The following is a 23,823-nucleotide window of genomic DNA, read 5'->3' on the forward strand; positions in this document are numbered from 1 at the left end:
ATATGTTTTTTCTCTTGTATAACCTCTATTAAGTAATATACATATACAAGAAAATAACAAAAAATAATTAAAAGAATTTTTGCATCATTTTTTTACAAAAAGTAAAGTTTGATGAAAAATTACTGGGTGGAGTTCCGAAAACGGTCTATCTCCGATTTGGCTAAAATTTTGTAAAAAGCTTTATTTCGGGTTAAAATGAAAGCCTTTAAAGGGCATTTTGGCGATTTCCATGACATAGCCATTTTTCAAGATAAAATGATGAAAAGTGTAAGAAGATATTTTAACAATTTTACAGGACATTATGAATTATTATAAATTACCATTATATATTATAAACACTTCTTCCCACTTTTTACTTTAACGTAATCTTTCTGTTCAAGTCAACAATCTTACTTTAGGAATTTTCCTGTTGATTCAAAAGGCATTGAAAACATGCATGTTCCACATGGGTTTTCAACTTTTTACGTAAAACGAAGTCCACTCCACCGCACCCTTGCTTACAAAACAAAAGAAGGTCTGTCATTGTACGGTTCGGGTTTTCAACTTTCCATGTAAAGTGAGGTCTACTGCACACCCCCATATGCAGCAGGGCGAAACAAGGTCCAAGCTAGCACGATTCTAAATAGGTTTTAACTTAACACGTGATACGAGGTCCACCCCACCCAACCCCTACTTAACAGAGCGAAATGAGGTCTATTATTGTACAGTTCAGGCTTTAAACTTTCTACGCGAAGCGAGGTCCACTACACACTCCCAAGTGCAGCAGGGCGAAACAAGGTCCAAGCTAGTATGATTTTAAATCGGTTTCAACTTAATACATGAAGCAAGGTTCACCCCACCCCACCCCTGCTTACAGGGCGAAACGAGGTCTATTATTGTACGGTTCGGGCTTTCAACTTTCCACGCAAAGTCCACCCCCACCAACCACTACCGCAGGGAGAGGGACGGTAACCTCTTCCCCGCTTACATGTGTGTTGTGTACACATACACTTCAGCAAATTACTTTCCTTAGAACTGACACAAACTGTTATATTTCTTAAACTTTATTGTTAATAACTTTTTAATAAATAACGAACGACGGCTAAAACCTTTGGAAAGTTACTCAGGAAAGTGCTCTCTATAATATATGTCAAGGTCAAGGTCGCAGGAAGTTGCTTGCCTGAACTAAATAATTACCAAACTTACCATTCTTTTTACTATTTTATCTTAAAAAATAGCTTTCTTGTGTAAGAATCGCCAAAATTCGCTTTAAGGGCTTTTATTTTAACTCCAAATGAAGCTTTTTACAAAGTTTCATCGAAATCGTAGACCGTTTTCGGAACTTTATCCCAATTATCTATATATAATTATATATAATAATTATATATAAAATATATAAGATTATACATGATTATTTTTAAAAGGTCATTTTGGTGTGTGTGAAGCTAGCGTCTCATTTTGTGAAAACTCACAAGCTATTGAGAGTTCTGGCTTCCTTTTCAATAGTTCTCGAGTTCCTAATAAGTTAAACAAATAGTTCTGGCCATTAAAGCCAAAAAACGCGTCAATACAAACTGAGACGCTATAGATTCACGCAGCGTCTCACTTTGTCTTACACGAGTTCCACCACTATATCTTGTCAGATTTTGCAAGATCCTATAGCTCTATGATGAATAGTTCTGCCATATAAAAGCAAAAGAATTAATTATAAGAAAATAAAGACAAAATTATATATACAATGTAATAAGCATACTGAATTGAGACGCTAGTTGAAATCTCGGAATTCCGGCTCATATAAAATATTTTTCGTATAGTTCCGAGCATAAGCATTTTCTATAGAGTTCCTGGCACCAGCAATGTTGTATGATTTTTAAATAAATTAATATCGCCTGAGAGTACCTTGAAAGAATAGAGAGTGAGACGCTGTGCGAAATCTCGGAGTTCCGATTTATGCAAAATACTTTTCGTATACTTAGTTCTGAGCGTACTGAAGCATTTTCTAAACAGTTCCCGGTACTAGTAATGTTGTATGATTTTTTAATAAATTGTTTTATATAGCCCGAGCGCCGCGGGAGATAATAGTGAAACGCTGTGCGAAATCTCGGAGTTCCAGATTATGTAAAATATTTTTCGTATTCTGAGCATAATATATTTTCTAAAGAGTTCCGAGCGTTATAAGGCCCCCGCACAATGAAAAATATAAGGAACAGATATTAGCGATAAAAAATAAGAAATGAGGAATAAAGCTGATGCAGCATTAATACACGGCTTCCGCGATAAGTTAAAAATCTATTGCCTATGTTAAGGCTGATTTACGTGAACTGCCCGTGACCAATGTTGTTGAAGAGGACAGAGAGATATACTCTCTATAGATATACTCTATTTGCGACGGTAATTTAAAAAAATGTACACAACAACACGCCCGTTCTATGATCTCCAGGTATGACATCATTTTTCTCGGCAAAGCGAAGATTACCATTAAATTACCCCCTGACCAAACTACTGCGAGAAAAGGGAAAAACCTAATAAAAATATGGACGTGTTTGACGAATAATCGGATCTGTCCGTCCTCTGTCGAGATGTTGAATCATTTTACTGCTGAGGCGGAATTCTCTGACTATTTGGAGGCCAATCTGGCTTTGGAAATAATAGAAAAAATTCCAAATAAACTAAAAGCTTTTATGGGGCAACGTTCCATGATTAATAGGGGAGTTATTGCGGATTGGCCCTCACCCATCAAAGAGCTATGGTCGGTAATACAGAATAGATCGGGTATCATTGGCTTAGAACGAATGTACCGACGTAAATGGGATAATACGACAAAGAAAAATATTTTATCGGAAACTGACAATATAATCGTTACTTTTAAAGGAGTTGGTATTAGAGACCTGAAGATTTTCACTAATAATGTGGGCTTGAAAGTTAGGGCATTTGTCCCGCAGACTAGATAGTGCTTTTATTGTTACAGGTTTGGTCATACAAAAATATCTTGTAAAAGTAAAATTTATTGTATTGCATGCGGAGAAAAATCGCATGGTCAATGCGAGAGGCCTGTCAAGTGTCGCAATTGTGGCGGCCCCCACAAATCCACTTATAGAAACTGTCCAATCTTTGAAAAGAATAAACAAATTAATATAGTAATGGCTCAAAAGAATGTATCTTTTTTCAGTGCTAGACGTATTGTAGAGGGAGGTGGTCGCCGCCCTGGCCTCTCGACTGAGACCTCGACGTATGTGGGGCTTTGGCCGAGGCTGCCTTCCCCGAGGACGGCGTCCTATGCCGAGACAGTTCGCAATCGCAATAATGACAATCAGAATAATCAGCGTATGACGGAAGCGGCTCCGTCCCGATGCACCGAACCCGTCCGGCGCTCGACGGATTTCGGTCGCGGGAGACCCCGAGATTCTCCGGATAGATCTAATCAAGAATACTATAAGCGATTTGATTTACGCGCGGGTGAAATTAGTAAAGAAAAGCAATAAGGTGTTATGTTGACATCGGCCAGGAATGGCGCCGCCTGATCGAGGTCCAGTACGACTCGGACGACGGGGGAGTCTCCGTCGGGGGGAGGTTCATCACAGGTGTCGCAAGATTTTGTTAGCGGAATGAGGAAAATATGGCCCATCTTACTTCAATTATCAAATAACTTGGATTTTCGGGTATTGATGGATCGCCTGAGCGATAGGGGTAAGCCCACTAAGAGTGAAATTTTTGATGTGAGAGATTCTTATGAATCAGTCGTTCGGTCTGAATCTATTGAGGACGAGAGGTCTAGGCCTCTTTATTCGTCATAGTTTTCAGACTCTTACTATGGAACTGTCGAGGATTCGAGACCAGTAAAAATGAATTAACCAAACGTGTTATAGATTTTGACATTGTGATTCTGACCGAGACTAGATGTACAGAAAATAATTGAATCTATTTTTCAGGCTTTAAAATAGTACAGAGCAAAAATCTGTTGAATAGCGGCGGTATGTCGATCTTTGTCCGGAAAGGCGTTGAATTTGATATCCTACCATCCCCGGATGATGCACCCTTTGGGTATGATAATGTTGGCATTAAAACTAGAAATTTGGAGAACAACTACAATATTCTGGCGGTGTACAAACATCGTCGTGATGCTATCACATCACCTGATGTTAGATCGTGGCTGGTCGAATTCCTGGTACTATGGATTCGATTATATTGGGCGATTTTAACGCCCACAATTCCGCCTGGAACTGTGACCTTACTTCGCAGGGTGGTGAGGCACTGCACGACACGATGCTGAATATGGGTTTCTTCTGCGTCAATACTGATACTAGATCAAGGGTCGGTCTTCGAGGTCAACGGAACTCCAATATTGACCTGGCGTTTGGTACAGCTGGTGTCATGGATAAGATTGATTACCAACAGCTAGATGAGACTTGGGACAGTGATCACTACCCTATTGTTTTCACTCTTGATGGTGACGTCCTACCTTATAGAAAGGCTACCAACAGAATTTCATCAAAGAAAACGGACTGGTCCCTGTTTCACGGACTCGTTGACAATGCGGTTAAGACGGATCTTATACCACATATTGACTCCTTTTTCGAGAACACTGACACATATTATAAAAAATTTATTGACGTTCTTAGAACATCGGTTGACCTTGCATCTGGCAGAAAGAAGAGACCAAAGCCTCCTGACGTTAGCACGGCTAAATGTAAAGTTCAACATAGATGGTGGGATGCGGAATGTAACAAGGTTATTCAGGACAGGAAAAAGGCATTTTCTACTTTCAAGCGGTGCAAATCTATCAACTCATGGGTGAGCTATAAACGGGCGTGCGCTGTGGTTAGGAAGACAGTTGCCTTTAAGAAAAAAAATGCTTTGAAGAATTCTGTGCTGGAATTAATCGTTTCACCAGTTTAAGCTATGTTTGGAACACCATTAGGATTCTCAAAAACGCCAAGAATAATGTCCGATGGAATTGTTGGCATACTAAGAACAGAGAAGAGAAAATTAAAAAATCTATCGACAAGCTCGCTACTCCTTTTGCAGGAGTAGATCCATCACCCCCGCTTGACATTCGTCAGGATGATTCCCCACTGAGTTTATCGTTTCAGAGACCGGAATTGGATATAGCTATCGCAATGATTAAGAAAAATTCTGCCCCGGGTCTTGATGGCATTGAGTACAAGATGATTAAGGAACTACTCGAATCAGCACTTACTTGCTTACTAGAATTGTTTAATTGCATATGGCACTCCGATTCATTGCCGGAGGAATGGCTGCACTATCAAGTCGTGTTCATCGATAAGCCTGGTAAGGAGAAGATCCGTCCGATTTCATTGTCTTCTTGCGTGGAAAAGCTATGTGCAGGGAAAAGGTTTCCGCAGGGGAAAATCCTGTTCGGACAACTTAGTTAAGATTGTATTGGACATCCGTACTTCTTTGTGTTCGGGTGAGTACACGCTTGCTGCGTTTCTCGACGTATCATCTGCATACGATAACGTTGACTTTCGCATCATGATTGAGACTTTAGTGGCGCTTGAATGTACCACGAGTATCGTCAGATTCATTTGTAAATGGCTATACCGAAGACTGGTTCGTTTTATTGTTAATTCACAGAAATTCATGGAACGCCTTGTTTATGTGGGACTCTCGCAGGGCGCTGTTCTCAGTCCGGCTCTGTACTCTCTCTACACTAAGAAAATATGTTCTGACCTACCTGGAGGCGTGTACTCGTGTGAGTTTGCCGATGATATTGGACTATATGTGTATGGACCTAATAGACAATGTAATCGAGAGTTACTCCAGCGGGCGGTTAATTCAGTTGCTGAAAGATTACACGGTCTCGATTTGGAACCTCAGAAGACCGTCCTCGTCGAGTTTAATAAGTACGGCCTATACGACAAAACCCAGAGTATAATCATTCTGTAACTAATCGGTTAATTTCTTGACGCACCGCGTAATGTACGGCACTGACCGCGAATGTTCTCACGGGAATAATGTCAGGAAGGATGGCTAGGGAGAGACAAGAGAAATATTCAAATAAAGCTTGGAAAGTGAAACTTTATTCGCGCCTTCGATACAAGCGTCCGATTGCCATCGACGCTGTACAACGACTCCCCGCTTGCCGGGCGTTGCCGACCGCTAACGCTTCTCGTCCCGAATCCACCAATAGGAGTTCTTTATCTCACGCTATACCAATCCCGTCGCTTCTTCATGCGCAGAGCGCTACGGCGCAACTCGATATCTCAAGCGACCAATCACATTACTCTTAGCCTACACAGGCACGGCGCGACATTCGACAGATCGGAAACGATCGAAATCTTACAGTTCGGCCATTCTGCGAATACATTCAACCCGAATGTTCACAATATATTTTAATCATTCAAGACTTAAATGTCTCTTTCTTTATGACAACAATTGCACCTCCTCATTATAAGACTTTAACCGAATATTAATTTTATGAGTAACCAAATAACAAAATATATTCTTTATTGTTAATCTTAGGCATCACATCACAGATTTGTTACTCCAACTTAAACCTAATTGTCGCAAAATTTCTCACACGCAAAACTTTCTTAAATTAATTTTACATTAACGTTTAAATAAACGACTTAACTCTAAATGTCAATTTTAAACTTAGAAAGCTCTGGCTGTTTTATCCAAAACTTTAACCGATCTGGGAAAAGTATTGAATTATACAGTCTCGAGGTTACATTAAATCCAGGTATATCTTGAATTACGTATCTGTTATTATTTAATACTTTCGTGACCATATACGGTCCCTTGTAACACGGCTTTAATTTTTTATCCTTGCCTGGTTTTAATATATTATCTCGTATCATAACATAATCGCCTTTTTTATATTGAGTTGGTTTTTTATGACGTTCATCATAATATGACTTATTATAATTCTTAATTTTATTGGTTACTTTTGAAGCTAATTTACGCGAATCCTCTCGCTCTTCTATCCTCATTGACTCATCTTCAACCAAATGCGATAAAGATTCTACCAACTCAATATCCGAATGATTACGTTGCTCATATCCAAGTAACAATTTTGAAGGAGTAGCCTTCACTGAAGAATGGAATGTATTATTTATCACATACTGAATAGTTCCAATTGTAGAACACCAAGATTGTTGATCCTCTACCAATCGTTTTAAAGAAGCTTTCAAAAATCTATTAATCCTTTCTACTATACCATTCGCCTACGGAGCAGCTACCGCAACTTGACGATGTTTAATATTTTGCTTTCTCAAAAATTCCGCAAATTTATTTGAGGTGAACGCAGTGCCTTTGTCCGATACTAAAACGCTCGGATTGCCAAATGTATCAAATAACGACGTGAAATGCTTAATAACCTCCTTCGATCCCGTAGATTTAACCGGAAATAACTAAGTAAAGCGCGTGAACGCATCAACTATAACCAAAATATGCTTAAATCCACCGACCGATTCTGAAATTGGCCCGAAATGATCTACATGAACAATTTAACAAGGTTTTTCAGGGGCATCAATTATTTGCATTTTATCTTCGCGAGCATTATTGGATGCATTAGCCATCAAACAAATCAAACAATTATTAATATAATCCAACACCTTTTTTTTCAATGAAGGGTACCAATAATTTATATAAATACCCTGGAGGGTTTTTTCTATTCCGCAATGCGCCACTCGTCATGATACACCCGAATAACATTATTTAACATGGCTTCAGGTATCACGAACCTAGGCTTATCCGAACATTTCCGAAAAACAAGACCATCAATTAAAGTGAATTTATCGTGATCTTCAAATTCTAGTTTTTCCGCGATTTCTTTTAATTTTGGATCACACAACTGCTTATACTCCAACTCCTTCTCAATAGGCATTGGTTCTACGTACGCGATGGCTCTACTCAATGCATGAACATGAGCCATGCGTTTACCCTCGCGATGTACAATACTGAAACTATGCACTTGCAAACGAAGTGACCACCTAGCAATTCGCGGGTTAATATTAGTCTTTTTCATCGCAAATATTAGTGCAATACAATCAGTGACAATAGTAAATAGAATTCCGTATAAATACATATGCCATCGTTCCACCGCTTTAACCATAGCTAGCATCTCCAACTCGAAGCTATGATACTTAGCTTCAGCCTTATTAGTAGTCTGACTAAAATAAGCAACCGGAGCCTATTGTCCATTGTCCTGCTTCTGCAATAGGATTGCTGCTACTGCGATCGCACTCGCATCCGTGTGTAACTGAGTCTCCGCTTTAGGATTATAAATTTGTAACACCGGGTACGCTATCAATTCTTGTTTCAATAACTTGAAAGCACGACGACAGTCATCATCAAAAACAAACTTAACCTTCTTATGCAACAGATTTTGCAATGGCTTAGCTTTAATTGCATAATCCTTTACAAACTTTCTAAAATAATTATAGTCAATCCCAAAAATCTTTGAACTTCAACTACCTTTTTAGGTTTGGGAAAATTTTTGACTGCTTCTGTATGTCGAAAGCTAATAGTTATTCCTTCGGCAGATAATACGTATCCCAAATATTCTACCGACGATTTTAAGAAATAACATTTATCATAATTTAATACAAAACCAAAACGCTTGAGGACTTAAAACCTCTTTAAGCACACTAATATTCTCTTCCAGAGAATCAGAAGGAATGATAATGTCATCAATATACACAACGAGTTTTCTGAGTCTTATTAACTCATCCAATGCTTTGTTCAAACGTCCCATTGGCATATACATTGTGACGTGACAAAAGTCGCGTCCCTTACCCCAGATGGGAGCTCGGCCGAGGGAGGCGTCAGGGATGGTGCCTCCGCCCGAGGCGGGCGGAGAGCGAGCCTTTAGGTTAGGATTAAGACCTTTTGCGAGCGTTACAGGTCGAGGGAGTGCGGAGCAGATGGCCAGGGTCACGACGAGTGTAACGGCTTATGCCGCGTCGAGGGACTTACGGCTGGACAACCAGGAGCTTCCGAGGGCGTACGATCGGCGGGCGGGTCACGCTGGGGCCCACAGCCGGCAGATCAGATGACCTGTCAAGGCGTCACGGATGGCACGAGAGCACTGCAGCCCGGATACGGGGGACGCCCCGACGAAGGTCCCCGTTAAGGAACGGGGCCACCACCGCTGAGTACCGCTCCCGGTCGACGAGCCATGGCCCGTCCAGCCTAGCCGTCGAGGAACCGGACGATGAGACGCGGCCTGGACAGCCGGTCTCAAATAGGCGGACTTCAAAACTACCGCCGGCGGATGGGCGCAGTGACGAGGGGCGCTCGCGAAGGGCGCGACGATCGCCTAGAGGGATCGCTGGCAGGCCAGGGCGCAGCACCGATCAGGCTAGGGAAACCGGCGCGCGCGGGCGCGCGCGGGCCCTGCGTGGTCCCGCCGGATCAAGGAAACGCCACTGTCGAGCGAGCCGCCATCCCGGTAACATCCAGCCCTAAGAGCGAGTGACGAGCCGCCGGAACGAGACGAATTTGTAAGGCCACTGCTCAGCCTTCCTCGAAGTAAGATCGCGAGAATACCTAGGCCCTCCCGGGAGTCGCGTTGTGCCGCGGTAAAGTATGAAATCGGCTGTAATTAAAGAATATCGAGCGCCATACCGCGGGAGGGCCCGTGCGACGAAGTGATCGCGAGTGCCCGCCTCGGGGATGAAAACGTACGGCCGCCGACAGTCAGCGTACATGTAATTTCGTTGTGATATCGTTCCGTGTACTTCGTTGCGTATGATTTCGTTGTGAGTAATTTCGTTCGCGTAATTTCGTTGCGGGTGATTTCGTCGCGTGGAATTTCATGAACGCCGTTGGCTTAACCGTGCCGTAGTTTTGAGAAGTGGCTCCCGCGCGTGAGAGAGCCTCGTAGTTATCGTTGCCGGTTAAGTTCATGCCATTTGTAAGTAGCTATACGTGCGTTTCATCGGGATTAATGGCCCACGGTTGTGTCGAGTTAACGGGTGGGGCCATTCGTGCGTTTCGAGGGGAGAGAAGATCCCCAGCGTTGTCGCGGTAGACCGTAGGGAAATTGCGTAATTGTTTAAGGAGATTGCGTTGGTTATTGGTTAGCATCTCGCGTTTGACCGTCCGGGTGGAATTCGCTGCAACTTATGTCGGGGAATACTCTTGTGCGAATTCAATCGGGATTGCCGTGCAGCTCAGCGACGGAATGAGTATCGCGCTCGTGGGGTGACACGTGGCGTGTGCTCGAATTCTGCTTGTTCGCCGTGGAACTCGCTATCGTCCACTTGTTATCTGCCTTAACCGAAATATAATTTAATGTTTTATGTATTTGAGTGTGATGATTGCGCTACGCTCCCTCTCCTATTCCATCCGCGGTTGATCAAAGAAGCCCACGCCTGAGAAATACTGCGATCTCGTGAATCGTGGTGCGAGGAATCGCACCTGGCGCCCAACATAACATCTCTAAAATACTCAGTCGAGCTACCATCGGGGTTTCGGAGAGCAGTATCGCGAATATTGATAGGGATTATAGTGAAGAAAGCGACGGCGCGCTCCTCCACGGCCGGCGAGACCGTGAGGACATCGTCGTCGTCGTCATAACATATAAATGCTCGAACTGACCATCTGGGGTCGCAAAAGCAAAATATTTTGTGTTCGGGATGAACCTTTATTTGATGGAATCCGTCCTTCAAATCTAACGTAGTATACACCTTTCTACTTCCAACGCGAGCTATACAATCCTCTATCACCGGGAAAGGAAAACATTGCTTATTTACTCTTTGATTAAGCGGACGCAAATCTATACACAGACGATATGATCCATTTTTTTTACGCACTAACACAACTCGAGCACAATATGGCGATATGCTACGTTTTATGATACCTCGTCGCAATAAATCGTCAGTGATCCTTCTGAGCTGTTCTCTTTCGGACCAGGTAAACCTCTTAGGTGCATATTTAAAAATAGATTTATCTTTAAGAGAAACCTTAATAGAATAATCGTCGTCGATTGGCGTTATATCCAAATTTTCGACTTCTTGAATTACTGAGATTAACACTTGTTTATAAGACTCTTCAAAATCAATATCTATCTCCTGAAACTTAGTCATTAAAAATCCTCGGATTTATTTTCAACAACATCTGCTGATGCAATTTCTTGAAATAATTGAACTTGATCATTCAAATTACAACCGTTGGGACTATATGTTAAAAGGATCTCTGGATCTTCTAGCAGGGTTATCTTGGTAAACAAATAATGCAGGTACACGACTTGTGGAGAAAACAACGTACTTTATTCTACGTACTAAATTAAGTAGATTGCACGCACGCAAAAGAAAACTAACGATAGCTAAGTCTGAATCGGCGTGGTGCGATACGCATAACCAGAGAGAACGAAGGATCGAGAGAACAAGCGCGCGAAGCGCTGGAAGACGCCAACCGCTCAACGAGAGAGCGCCGCTAACGGAAAACATGTGCACCGTATGCTAGAGAATAAGGGCGCTACACACGAGCTTGGCGGCAATTACAAATGAAGCTAGAGAAACATAATCTTAACACTCCCTTCTTTTGAGAGCTTCTATAGTTATCCTACAGACACCCATTTTTGATCTGAGGTTACAGAATAAGTCCCTGCTTAATACCTTTGTTAGGATGTCCGCTAGCTGTTCTTCACTGGGTACATACTCTATTCTGATCTCACCATTCATATATCTTTCACGCACAAAATGATATCGAACGTCAATGTGTTTACTTCGTTTATGGTATTCAGAGTTGTTAGTTAATTTTATCGCGCTTTGATTATCGACATTGATGACGATTGGATCGACACATTGGAGTTCGATGTCATGTAACAATTGTTTAAGCCATAGCGCTTCCTTAACCGATTCGCAAGTTGCCATATATTCCGCTTCAGTAGTACTGAGTGAAACGGTTCTTTGACGCAAGGATCCCCATGTTACAGCTCCATTTGACAGAATGAACAGATATCCACTGGTGGATCGCCTGGTGTCAATGTCTCCAGCATAGTCTGCATCTGCGTATCCTTGCAAAGATGTATTTCCAGATGACCCATCATACAGAATGCCCATGTCAATGGTATTTTTTAAATAGCGAAATATGTTCTTTACCGAATTCCAGTGTTCGTTATCGTAACTAGAAATAAAACGACTTAGATAATTTACGATAAAGGCAATATCTGGTCGCGTGACATTTGCGAGGAACATTAAACTACCTATCGCTTGTCTATATGGCACATTGTCTGAGGATACAAATATATCATGCGGTGATGATAGATGCATGCCTAAATTTGCAGGTGTATTTTTGCCTTTTGCATCTAGCATATTGAAACGATTCAAGATACGTTTAGTATAAGATGATTGATGTATGAAAATTAACTTTGATTCCGGTACTCGAAGAATCTCTATACCTATGTAACATGTACCGTTGCCAATCGTGATTTCAAAACTTAAACTTAGTTCCTTTAGTATCTTGTCAATACTTTCTTTTAACGACGCTAGGAGTAAACCATCATCTACGTATATGATTAAATAAACCTTGTCCGAGTTGACTCTACCAATGTATATACAAGGGTCGGATTTGCTCTGAACGAAATGATAACGCTTTAGAAATGAATCAAACTCAAGATTCCATACCCGTGATGCTTGCTTTAAGCCATATATAGACTTTTGAAGTCTGCATACTTTACCCTCCAAACCTGGATTGACCCCTTGCGGTATTTCCATGTAAATTTCCTCGGATACACTGCTGTTAAGGAAGGCAGTTTTTACGTCAAACTGAGCAATTTTTAGGTCCTCCTTTGCTGCCTTGGCTAACATTGTGCGAATGGAATCGTACCTGGCAACTGGTGCAAATACCTCATTGTAATCAGTTCCGTGCTTTTGCGAATATCCCTTAGCGCAGAGTCGAGCTTTATATCGATGGAAGCCTCCTGGTATGTCCTGTTTTATCTTGAAGACCCATGTAGATCCTATTGGTTTCTTGTTCGCAGGTAGATCCTGAATTGTCCATGTTCCATTAATCTCATGTGCCTTGAGCTCCTCTTCAATAGCACGAATCCAGTTCTTGGCGTCTGGTCCGGACAATGCATCCTCGTATGTTGCTGGCTCATCGAACTCTATTACGTTTGCCTCGTAACGTTCTGGTGGTTTTATTGCGCTTCTGTCTCTAAGAGTACGATCACTGGTTGTTTCAGAATTCTCCTTCTTGACTGTCTCTTTCTTTTGAAGTTGAATCTTCTCCGTTTGCACAGCTTCCACTTGCGTTGATGGTGCTAGACTAATGGAGGTTTCTGCATCTTCATTCGAATCCGATGTTGAATGCCCGTCTGTCTTATGTATCACGACGTCTCTGGATATTGTTATTTTCTTTGTTTGCAGGTCAAGCAGTCTATAGTTGCACGACTCTCCTTCATAACCTACCAGTATCACTTTTCGTGATTTTCTGTCCAATTTCTTTCTGAATTGCTTATTGATGTACACGAAGGCTTCTGATCCAAATGTCTTGATGTGATCCAGGCGCGGCCTTTTTCCAATCCACATCTCATATGGAATTACACCTTGATTGCAGGATGTTGGCGTGCGATTGAGAATGTAGCAAGCTGTGTTTACGGCCTCTGCCCATAAGTATGTAGGAAGATTTTTCGCGTATAGCATGGCTCTCGCACACTCAACAATTGTCCTGTTGTCCCTTTCAGCTCGCCCGTTTTGCTGTGGCGTGTAGGGTGCAGTTGTCTCCAGATTGATTCCTTTTTCACGCAAATATCTTGACGTCTGTTCGTTGCAGTATTCTCTGCCATTATCTACACGTAAGGTCTTGACGGATTTTTGAAACTTATTCTCAACTTGATTGATGAATTCTTTCAATTTATCGAAGACATCGGACTTGTGTTTTATGAAGTACACTTTGCGGTAGGCTGAATAATCGTCCTTGAAAGTCACAAAGTACTTGAATCCTCCTATGGATTCTTGTGACATTGGTCCACATACGTCACTGTGGATGAGCTCTCCAGCCGATGGCTTCTTATCAAAAACGTTCTTGAAAGGTAAGCGATGTTGCTTCCCATATTGACATGCTTCACAAAACATGTCCTTTTCATCTTCCGCTTCGGTTCCATTGATTAGCCCATCTTTGCATAATTGACGTACGTACGTGTGGTTGATGTGGCCTAAGCGCTCATGCCAACGCTTTAAACTTGAGACTGTTAGATTGGCGCTATTGTCGTTTTGTATACTGATTAGCATTTGAAACAGATTATTGTCATACTTGATGCCTTGAGCCTTCAGTACGTTGTTTATGCGAAATTCAACACGCTCTCTTCCAAAGATGATCTTGTAATTCTTGTTGATGCAGGCGCCGACTGAAAACAAATTTTTCTTGAGGCTTGGTACAAGAAGTACGTCTTCAAGTGTTCCATCCATCCATTTTCCATCAATTAACCTCTTGATGTTTATTCTGCCACGACCTGTGACGTTGCATTTTGTGCCATCACCAAGGAACACATGCTCTTTTTCACAGGGTTGCAATTCGGAAAACCATTCTTGACGGAATGACATATACTTCGACGCGCCACTGTCGAGTAACCAAACGTCCTCCTTCGTGATGGTCGAAACTGTCTCTACAGCTTCTCCAAGAAATGCACTGACATTGGTTGCATCGTCGTTTCCCTTTGATGATTTAGCGTTGTCTCGATTTCCTGTGTCTCTCATTCTTTTGCGACACTCCTTGGCAATGTGTCCACGCTTTTGACAGTAGTAGCATGTTACATCCTTCTTGGGATTTTGTGCTTTCTTGTCCATCGTCTTTTTCTGTTTTTCTCGTTCTGACTTTACATTCACGGCTGCGAGCGCACTGCTTATTTCATCTGTTGCCGTCATCCTCCCTTCTTCTTTGATAAGACGTTCTGTCAGGGCTTGAAGAGTTTGGTGATCCGCGGCAACGCTGTCCCAAGCTGTAACAAATGCACTAAATTTTGAGGGTAGGCTGCCAAGAATTTTAGCCATGATAGTTATATCTGAAACGTTCTCACCAAGATCCTTTAGCTGGCGTGCCATATTCTCGATCTTCGCAATGTGTTGTGCAACATTATCATTCGATGCCATTCAGTAGTCGTGAAACCTCGTCATCAAGAGTAATTTGTTCGAATCACTCTTCTGTTCGTGAATCGCGCTGAGTCGCTTCCACATATCAGATGCCTTCTCGCAGGTTAAGAGATACTCGAGCTGTGAGGATTCTACGGTAGAGGAGGTGATCACCATTGCTTTTGCGTTAGATTTGTCCCATTCATTTGCATTGGCAGTCGTTCTCTCATTTGAGCCGTTGACTATATTTGTGAGTCCGTTTGCGACAAATATAGCTGATAGTTGGAACTTCCATGCCTGATAGTTAGTTCCGTTGAACTTCGTTATGCTTCTCAAGTCAATTGAGTCTCCCATGTCTGTACAGTGCACTTATCGTTGTAGCTTACTTGTTACCGTTTTTCATCAAGGCGTGGCCTGGACCCATAACCTGTTAAAAAAATCTCTGGATCTTCTAGCAGTGTTATCTTAGTAAACAAATAATGCAGGTACACGAATTGTGGAGAAAACAACGTACTTTATTCTACGTACTAAATTAAGTAGATTGCACGCACGCAAAAGAAAACTAACGGTAGCTAAGCCTGAATCGGCGTGGTGCGATACGCATAACCCAGAGAGAACGAAGGATCGAGAGAACAAGCGCGCGAAGCGCTGGAAGACGCCAATCGCTCAACGAGAGAGCGCCGCTAACGGAAAACATGTGCACCGTATGCTAGAGAATAAGGGCGCTACACACGAGCTTGGCGGCAATTACAAATGAAGCTAGAGAAACATAATCTTAACACTATATAAAACCGAAATGTCGTTTTCCTTCAAGCAGTCTAGTCCGATAATTAAATCCGATGAAAAGGAATTATCCTCTACAACAAAAACCGTAATTGACACCTTAAATCCTGGCAACAACTAAAAAAAATCACTGCCTGCGCAGATCCCTTAACTATTATGAGTATTATTTACCGCTTTATAATTTTTCATCACCGCGTTGCTGTTTATTATAATATTAAATTTTTCAATTAATGTTGATTTAATGAAAGATAACGGACTTCCAGTGTCCACTAACGCAATTAAATTACATGCAACATTGTTTATTGACGTTACACTAATTCGCGAATCGGAAATCTTTAACTTCCTACCCGTGTCTTTTGAAACCGCTGCAATCTCCGTCAATTGGCTTTCCTCGTTCACCGCGGATACCACAGGTACAGGCTTAGGGGCTGTTGCAGGAATCGTCTGCTCCTTTTTTTCAGCTTATAGCAAACGGCACGAACATGACAGTAGGTAAGGTAGGGTGATTGTGCTCCGGGGATCTGAGGGAGGGTGAGGGGCGAGGGGGAATCGCGGGGGGAGGGGAAACCGCGTTTTTTGTGCGCCGCGGGGGAGGGAGAAGGGGGAACCGCGTTTTTCGTGCGCCGCGGGGGAGGAGAAAGGGGGAACCGCGTTTTTCGTGCGCCGCGGGGGAGGGGGAGGGGGGAACCGCGTTTTTCGGGCGTTGTGGGGGAGGGGGAGGGGGGAACCGCGTTTTCCGCCGCCGCAGGGCGAGGGGGTCCGCGTTTTCCGGCACCGCGGGGCGAGGGGGTCAGCGTTTCGCCGCGCCGCGGAGTCCGCGTGCAACGGCCGCGCCGGGCCGCGCGACGTCACACGCTCCCGCTCGCGTTATCTCTCCCTCGTAGATGTTTCCCCCGTCCCCCGGTCGCGCGCGTATTCTCGTTCGCGCGCGGTCCCTCCCGGCCCTCGTTTGCGCGGTCTCTCCCTCGCGCGTTTTCGCTCGCTTCCGGCCCCCGTTCGCGCGCGTCTTCTCGTTCGCGCATGTCTTTTTGCTTGCATTCTCCCCCCCTCGTATTTGTATGCATACGTTAATAACTTATGTATTTGTTCAAATATGAGGGACGTAGCACAATTTTATTACATTTGAGAATTGTATTTTCTTTGGCTATCGCAAATGTAAATAAAGTTATTAATAAGGTTATTTGATTTCACAAAATACCTTTATTGCTCAATTTAAGAGTTATATGACATTAAATGATTAAATTATAACATTTCATATAAACATAATAGATTTGAAAATATTAATACACCGAAGATAAAATAAAAATAATGATATAACGAACGATGACATAGTTTACGAAAATAACTTTTTGCATGTATCACGCGGTATTTAATAATGTGTATAAATTATACACATTATTACTTACTTATCTAATATACAATGATTTCAGTTTTATAGAAAGTGTTCGCGAAATCGCTGATTAATCCCGACGATGAGAGCGGGATGAGAAGGACGCGCGTGGAAGGTGTTCACTGATTATTCACTTTATTTTTTGTGTAACTCAGACTACAGTCTGAGCCGTCTTTAATGCGTCAAAATTGATACAATCTGACCAGAGATGGATGAGCGGTGAACAAATGAGGTGTCTTGCTTGTCCTTATAAACGAGAGACAATTATATCAATTGCCGTCCTCTTTGATGAATCGCCCGTGAGGCGATGGGACACGTGGCGGTCGGCACTCGCGCACGTGTGAGCTTGAGCTGTCGTGTTGAGGCACCAGAGTTGATGAGCGGTTTATTTCACAATCTATGAGACGATCTAGTCAGTGTGGTCACTGCGATGTGCACGATTAACTGGAGTCACGATGCGAAACGTACAGAGCACACGTTACGCTTCTGGTTACCGCGCGGCCATCTTTACAATTGCCTCGATCGCGAGGAAGACGTTGGCGATGAGCGCGCCCGTGCTTGCGCCAGCTGCCGCGGTGATGCGGCGTCGATATCCGATCGATGCTGCCATCTGATCGGGCGGCGCAACGGTAACGGAATCTTGAACATTCCGCCCGCCATCAGCAACCTTGTTGATGATTCCTTACTCTTGATCCTTCATTCGGTTGAAATGGGCAATATGGCAAGCTTGGCACTTGGCCGAGTGAGTGTCGTGGTGGCGGTCTTCAGGGTAACCACCCTGGTGAGTCCATCCTTGCCGGGGTGCAAAGCTGTTACTCTGGTGAGTGGCCATTTGCACGGTGAAGAGCGTTCGTCGGTGAGCAGCACGATGGACCCCACCTTGACATTGTTGTTGGGATGATGCCACTTGGATATCACCTGCTGGCGTTGCAGGTAATGAGCCGACCATTGTGCCCAAAAATGTTGAACACGCTGCTGGATGAGCTGCCATCGAAATAGTCGTGAGGTTGCTAGGTCAATCAGAGATAGCTCGGGTATGGTAGTGATTGGACCTCCAATGAGGAAATGACCTGGTGTGAGCGCAGAGACGTCTTCAGGGTCGTCACTCAGCGGTTCTAAAAGCCGTGAGTTGAGAATGGCCTCGATTTGCGTAAGCAACGTTGTGAGTTCTTCCGTCGTGAGTAGAGTCTCCCCGATAGTCTGTCTCAGATAAAACTTCACCGATTTCACCACCGCCTCCCACTTGCTCCCCATACGTGGAGCGCCTGGTGGGTTGAACTCCCATCTGGTGCAATCACGTTGTAGAATTTGAGCGATTCGTTGATGTTCTTGGGAACTCTGGATGAACATTTTCTTGAGCGCGGCGTCTGCTCTAATGAATGTTCCGCAGTCCGAATACATGGTCTGAGCAATTCTGGCGGAGAATCTTTGGAAGGCTGCTATGAATCCTTCTGATGAGTAGTCACTGACTACTTCGAGGTGAATTGCGGAGGTGGAAAAGCAGACGAACACACAGATCCATCCCTTGTATGTTTTCGCACCTCGTCCTTTCCATGTTTTAATGGTGAGCGGTGCGGCATAGTCAACTCCTGTATGAGTAAACGGACGTGACGGCGTAACCCGAGAGAGAGGTAGTTGGCCCATCAGTTGATGAGCACGGATCCCCCTTTGCCGAGCACACACGACACACCGTAAAATATGAGACTTCACCGGAGCCCGTCTGCTGATGATCCAGTATTTTTGCCTGACATGAGCCAATGTCAGCTGTGTTTTTCCATGCAAGGTACGCAGATGGGCGTGTGCAATGATCAGGGTCGAGAGCCGTGATTGGCGAGGCAAAATCGCCTGATGCTTGTTGTCTTGAGCTAGTGCTGATTGGTTGAGGCGGCCGCCAACTCGAATGATCCCTTGAGCGTCCATATACGCAGTCAATCGACTGAATGCGTGAGCAGTTGATAGTCTCGAGTTGGCCATGAGCATCTTGATCTCGTGCGTGAAGTATGCCGCTTAAGTAGCCTTAATCCAGAACAATCTGGCCTCCTCCAAAGCTGAGTGCAAGTCCAGTGGCTTGCATCGGCACTTTCCCAGAAACGATATGAATCTGAAACAAAGAGCTGTTATTTTCAATAATTTATTGAGAGTTGAGTACCTATTTATCAGGTCCCAGTGATAGTCCGGTTGAGATGCGGCCGCATGTAGCGCAATGCCTGGACGAGCCTCATGTGCGCTCAACTCGTCCGAAAGCGCGGGTTGAGATGGCCATGTTTCAGGGGTGAGTATCCACGGTGGTCTCGTCCACCATAATGAGTGGCTTTGGAGTTTAGCAGTACTTAATCCTCGTGAAGCACAGTCGGTTGGGTTGGACGTACCAGGTACGTAGTTCCAATGTGCGTTCGCAGTGAGCTCTTGAATTTGAGACACTCGATTTCTTACGAAATCCTTCCAGCGCGATGCATGAGATTTGATCCACGTGAGTGTCACAACAGAGTCCGTCCACAGGTGAGTTGCTGTGACGTTTAACTTCAAGGTGGCTTGAACGTATTGCATGAGTCTTGAGAGCAGCAGTGCTGCGGTGAGTTCAAGTCTCGGGATGGTGAGCCGCTTGAGCGGTGCTACCTTGGTTTTGGAGCACACCAATGAGATCGTAATGCCATTAGAGCCGTGGACGGTAATAAATACGACTGCAGCCATTGCCAGTTGAAAAGCATAAGAAAAGCCGTGAAATTCCACTGACGATGTACTCCATGTGTTATACCACCGAGGTATTGAGATCTTGCGCAAGCTGGTGAGTTCCTTTCTGATGATGAGCCACCGTGATGAGAGCTGGGATGGCAGTGGTTCATCCCATTGGAGCTTATGAAGCCAAAGCTCCTGCAAGAGCATCTTCGCCTTGATCACGACTGGTGATGCAAAGCCTAGTGGATCGAATGTCTGAGCCACTTCAGATAAAACGAGGCGTTTGGTGAGATGATCGGTATGCGACGAAATCCTTGTTGAGAATGCGAATTAATCTTCTTGAGGAAGCCATCGTAATCCGAGTATTTTGGTTACGCAATCGTCAAATGTGGTTTGTGAGCCCTGGTCTTTCTCTGCTTGAACCGCAGTGAGCACGTTTGGATGAGTCGCGTGCCACTTGGCCAATGGAAAGCCGCCCGCCATGCACAAGTTCTTCAGTTGCACTGCAATTTGAATTAGCTGTTGGACCGTGTCAGCGCCTCCAAAACTGTCGTCGACGTATCGATCTTGAAGAATGGACGGCACTGCAAGGGGAAAATTGTGGCCTTCGTCCTCCACTAGTTGTAGCAGCGTTTGTACTGCCAAGAACGGGGCAGCCTTGGTACCATATGTGACCGTGGTTAGATAATATGCCACTTCATTGAGCAGTTCATCGCTCCATAGAATCCGTTGTAAGTTCCAGTCATCTTCATGCACGTTGATCTGTCTATACATTTTGGTGATGTCCGTGGCAACTAGATGTCGAAATTGTCGAATCCAGAGCAAGACATCGGTGACGTTTAAATGCAACTTGGCTCCCGTGTGCATGATATCATTAAGGGAGCGGCCAGATGTAGATGCGCTCGAGCCATTGAATACCACACGTAATTTCGTGGTTGCACTGTCTGGTTTGAGCACTCCGTGATGTGGCAAATAATATTGTATGTGCTGACTGGAAACGGGTGAAACCTTCTTCATGTGTTTGAGATCTCGATATTCTGTCATGAATTGGTGATACAGACGTCGATAGTTGTCATCTCGGGAGAATCTTTTTTGTAAGCTTTTCAAACATCGATGCGCGGTGAGATACGAGTCGCCGAGAGTATCAGGTGATGATTTTAGTGGAAGTCGAACTGTGTATCGACCTGTTGAATTGAGACAGTACTCTTGAAATGTTCTTCACATCTTTGTGCGTCAGGAGTAAGCTCAAGATTGTTGCTCGCAGGCACTTCTTCCTGTGTCCAAAATCTCGACAGTAACTTGTCGAGAGCATCTTCCCTCTCCTGAATCGATGCATGATGCACTGTAGCAGATGCCGATGATGATGTGTCGACAGGTCCGAGAACGAGCCATCCGAAAATTGAGAGCTGCGCAATTGGCATCCATGTATCTTGTTTGATGATGTTGGGTTTGATGATCTGCCCATATGAGTCAGCTCCAATGATAATATCCACTGGCCGTGGTGTCAGGAAATCTGGATCAGCCAAGGCTACCTTGGTGAGATGCGGCCATTCCTGGGGTGCAGCGTTAAATGATGGTAGGATGTTCGTTAACGTCTGCAGGACGTGAGCCTGAATGATGACGTCTGATCTTGAGCGAAGTGAGCGGAGCTTGAGGAATGCAATTTCTCGAGTTTGCGTGGACTTTCCGCCACCAGTTCCGGTAATGAGAATGACAGAATGATGACGAGGAATGTTGAGCTGACGAATGAGTGCTTCAGAGACAAAGGTAAGTTCTGAACCTGTATCAATGAGAAGCCGTACGTGCTGAGTATTAACCGATGAGCTGATCTGAGCCAGGGCCGTAGCGAGTAATGTTGAGTGTGATGAGCGAACCAAGGATGAGTGTGCGACGATTGCACCGTTGTCCTATTGGGGTGCTGAGGCTGAGCTGGTGGTTGGTTTCGATGATGAGTCGGTCTGATGTGCCTCATGCAGCATCGTATGATGTCGGTGGGTGCACTTCTTGCACCCCCGTGAGTTCTTGCATGAGCGGACGTTGTGACGGCCGAGGCAGTTAAAGCACAGCCTCCGTGAGATCACTAGCTTCTGTCGATCGCCCGGTGAGAGTTCCCTGAATTTAGGGCACGTCACTACGAAGTGCGTGCCGTTGCAGCAATCGCACGGGTAAATTAGATGCTGCCGTGCGGGCCGGTTGAGCTGCCACATGCTGAGCTGTCAACGTGCGCTTTGCTGTTGAATGAGCGCCGACGGCTGTGAAGCTTCAAGATATGCATGCTCCTTGAGAAACGCCTTGTTCGCCTCTTCGAGATGCATTGAGATTTGGATGACCTCTGACGGCATGTCCTCTGCACAAGTTGGCAGCGTGTCGCCAATATTCCGCACCGTCGCCAGTCGGTTCAGTTAGGATGAGCTCCGTGGACAAGCGCACGGGTGAAGCTTGGCGTTCCGATGTGCGAGCCGGTGGTATTTCGAGCTGTGGCGTCATGGTGTCCGTACCGCCCGTACCCGCCTTTGCGGGTTCCGTCATGTTGAGCCGTCCCTGAACTGCGCACGATGAGAAACCTGAAAAATGTCGAGACACGTATGAGAACTACTGCACGAGGCGAGAACGTTCGAGAAACACGGTAGAGCAACACTACGCGAATCGAGAGTCTACAATGTCATGTATTGAGCACGTGAAAAAGTCTACTTTCACTCGCGGGGGCGGGTGAGCATGTTTTCGTAACACCCCTGCTGAAAATGACCGATTAAATCCGATTGGTTCCGTATTAAATTTGGTGAAATTGAATCGAAATGAATGCGTTTTCAATCCGGTTAATCGGATGCCCGATTGGAAGTGAATCGGTTCTAATAACAAATTAATCGGAATCGTTTTTAATTCGGTATTTCCGGATTAATCTGAATCCGTCGTTATCAGTTTCAATCGTATTAATGCACATCCATTTTAATTGGGTGAATAAAGTAAGCACATGAATCGTGTTGAATCCGCATCAATCGTAAAATTTTAATACAACACCAAAATCGGATTTAATGCGATATTTCCGGCTTCATCTGAATCCGACTGAATCGGTTTCAATCGTATTAATCTTAATCTATTTTAATCGGGTAAATAAAATGACCACATGAATCGTATTGAATCCGCATCAATCGTGAAATTTTAATACAACACCGAAATCGGATTTAATGCGATATTTCCGGATTCATCTAAATTCTAATACTCAATCGGTTTCAATCGTATCTGCGCTTAATTCATTTAAATTGGGTAGTGAAAGTAGCTATGTGAATTGGATTAAATCCGCTTTAATCATTAAAATTGTATATAACACATAATTTTTACGTAATAGAGTTCTTACTACAGGATTTCCTTTTGGTAAAGTCATGAATTCTATATTTGCAAAACTGTAAAATGTTTTTATTTAACCCTTTGAGAACACACAGAGTTAATTTGACCCTTTTTTCTTTTTTTTTTGCCAGAAAAATTTTTAGCCAAAAATATTAAACATAAAAAAATAAATTTTTTTTGTAAAAAACTTTTTTTTAAAAGAACACTGTTAATCTGACTCTACACTACACACACTTTGATCGTCCACCATTTTAAATTGACGAGTGCGATCAGCTTTAAAACATTCCTAAATGTACTTGGCAAATTGTTAAATTAATTAATATAAATAAAAAGTGCCATTGAAATTATTTACATATTTTTAAAAATTTATAAAAAAAATTTTTTTTTTAATTTTTTAAAATATGTAAATAATTCCAAGGGCACTTTTTATTTATATCAATTGATTTAACAATTTTCCAAGTACATCTGGGAATTTTTTAAAGCTGATTGCACTCGTCAATTTAAAATGGTGGACGATCAAAGTGTGTGTAGAGTCAGATTCTCCGTGAATGAAAAAAAAAGTGTGTTTTTGAAGGGTTAAATAAATACTGCACATTGTAATAAATTTGT

The 23,823-nt window shown here is 43.5% G+C and overlaps 1 protein-coding gene across 5 annotated transcripts in view; it reads left to right on the forward strand.

The window, feature by feature from the left end:
- Positions 1 to 3,110: 3,110 nt before the first annotated feature.
- Positions 3,111 to 23,823, forward strand: part of LOC143895984 (myb/SANT-like DNA-binding domain-containing protein 3) — a 36,161-nt gene continuing 15,448 nt past the window's right edge. Inside the window, exons 1-5 of one of the 5 annotated variants that reach the window (XR_013256521.1) lie at positions 3,111 to 3,666; positions 3,909 to 4,770; positions 5,070 to 5,407; positions 5,575 to 5,692; positions 21,245 to 21,636. Coding sequence is in view for 1 of the 5 variants with exons in the window: in XM_077403526.1 (XP_077259652.1) it covers positions 5,581 to 5,843 (263 nt within the window). In the remaining 4 variants the exon portion in view is untranslated. Of the gene's footprint in view, positions 3,667 to 3,908; positions 4,771 to 5,069; positions 5,408 to 5,574; positions 5,844 to 21,244; positions 21,637 to 23,823 lie in introns of those variants that run through there. The other 4 variants (XR_013256522.1, XM_077403526.1, XM_077403528.1 and 1 more) reach the window with 4 other exon arrangements.

This window comes from Temnothorax americanus, unplaced genomic scaffold (assembly GCF_048541705.1).
Source record: "Temnothorax americanus isolate GAGA-0224 unplaced genomic scaffold, ASM4854170v1 Scaffold170, whole genome shotgun sequence".
NCBI lineage: Eukaryota > Metazoa > Arthropoda > Insecta > Hymenoptera > Formicidae > Temnothorax > Temnothorax americanus.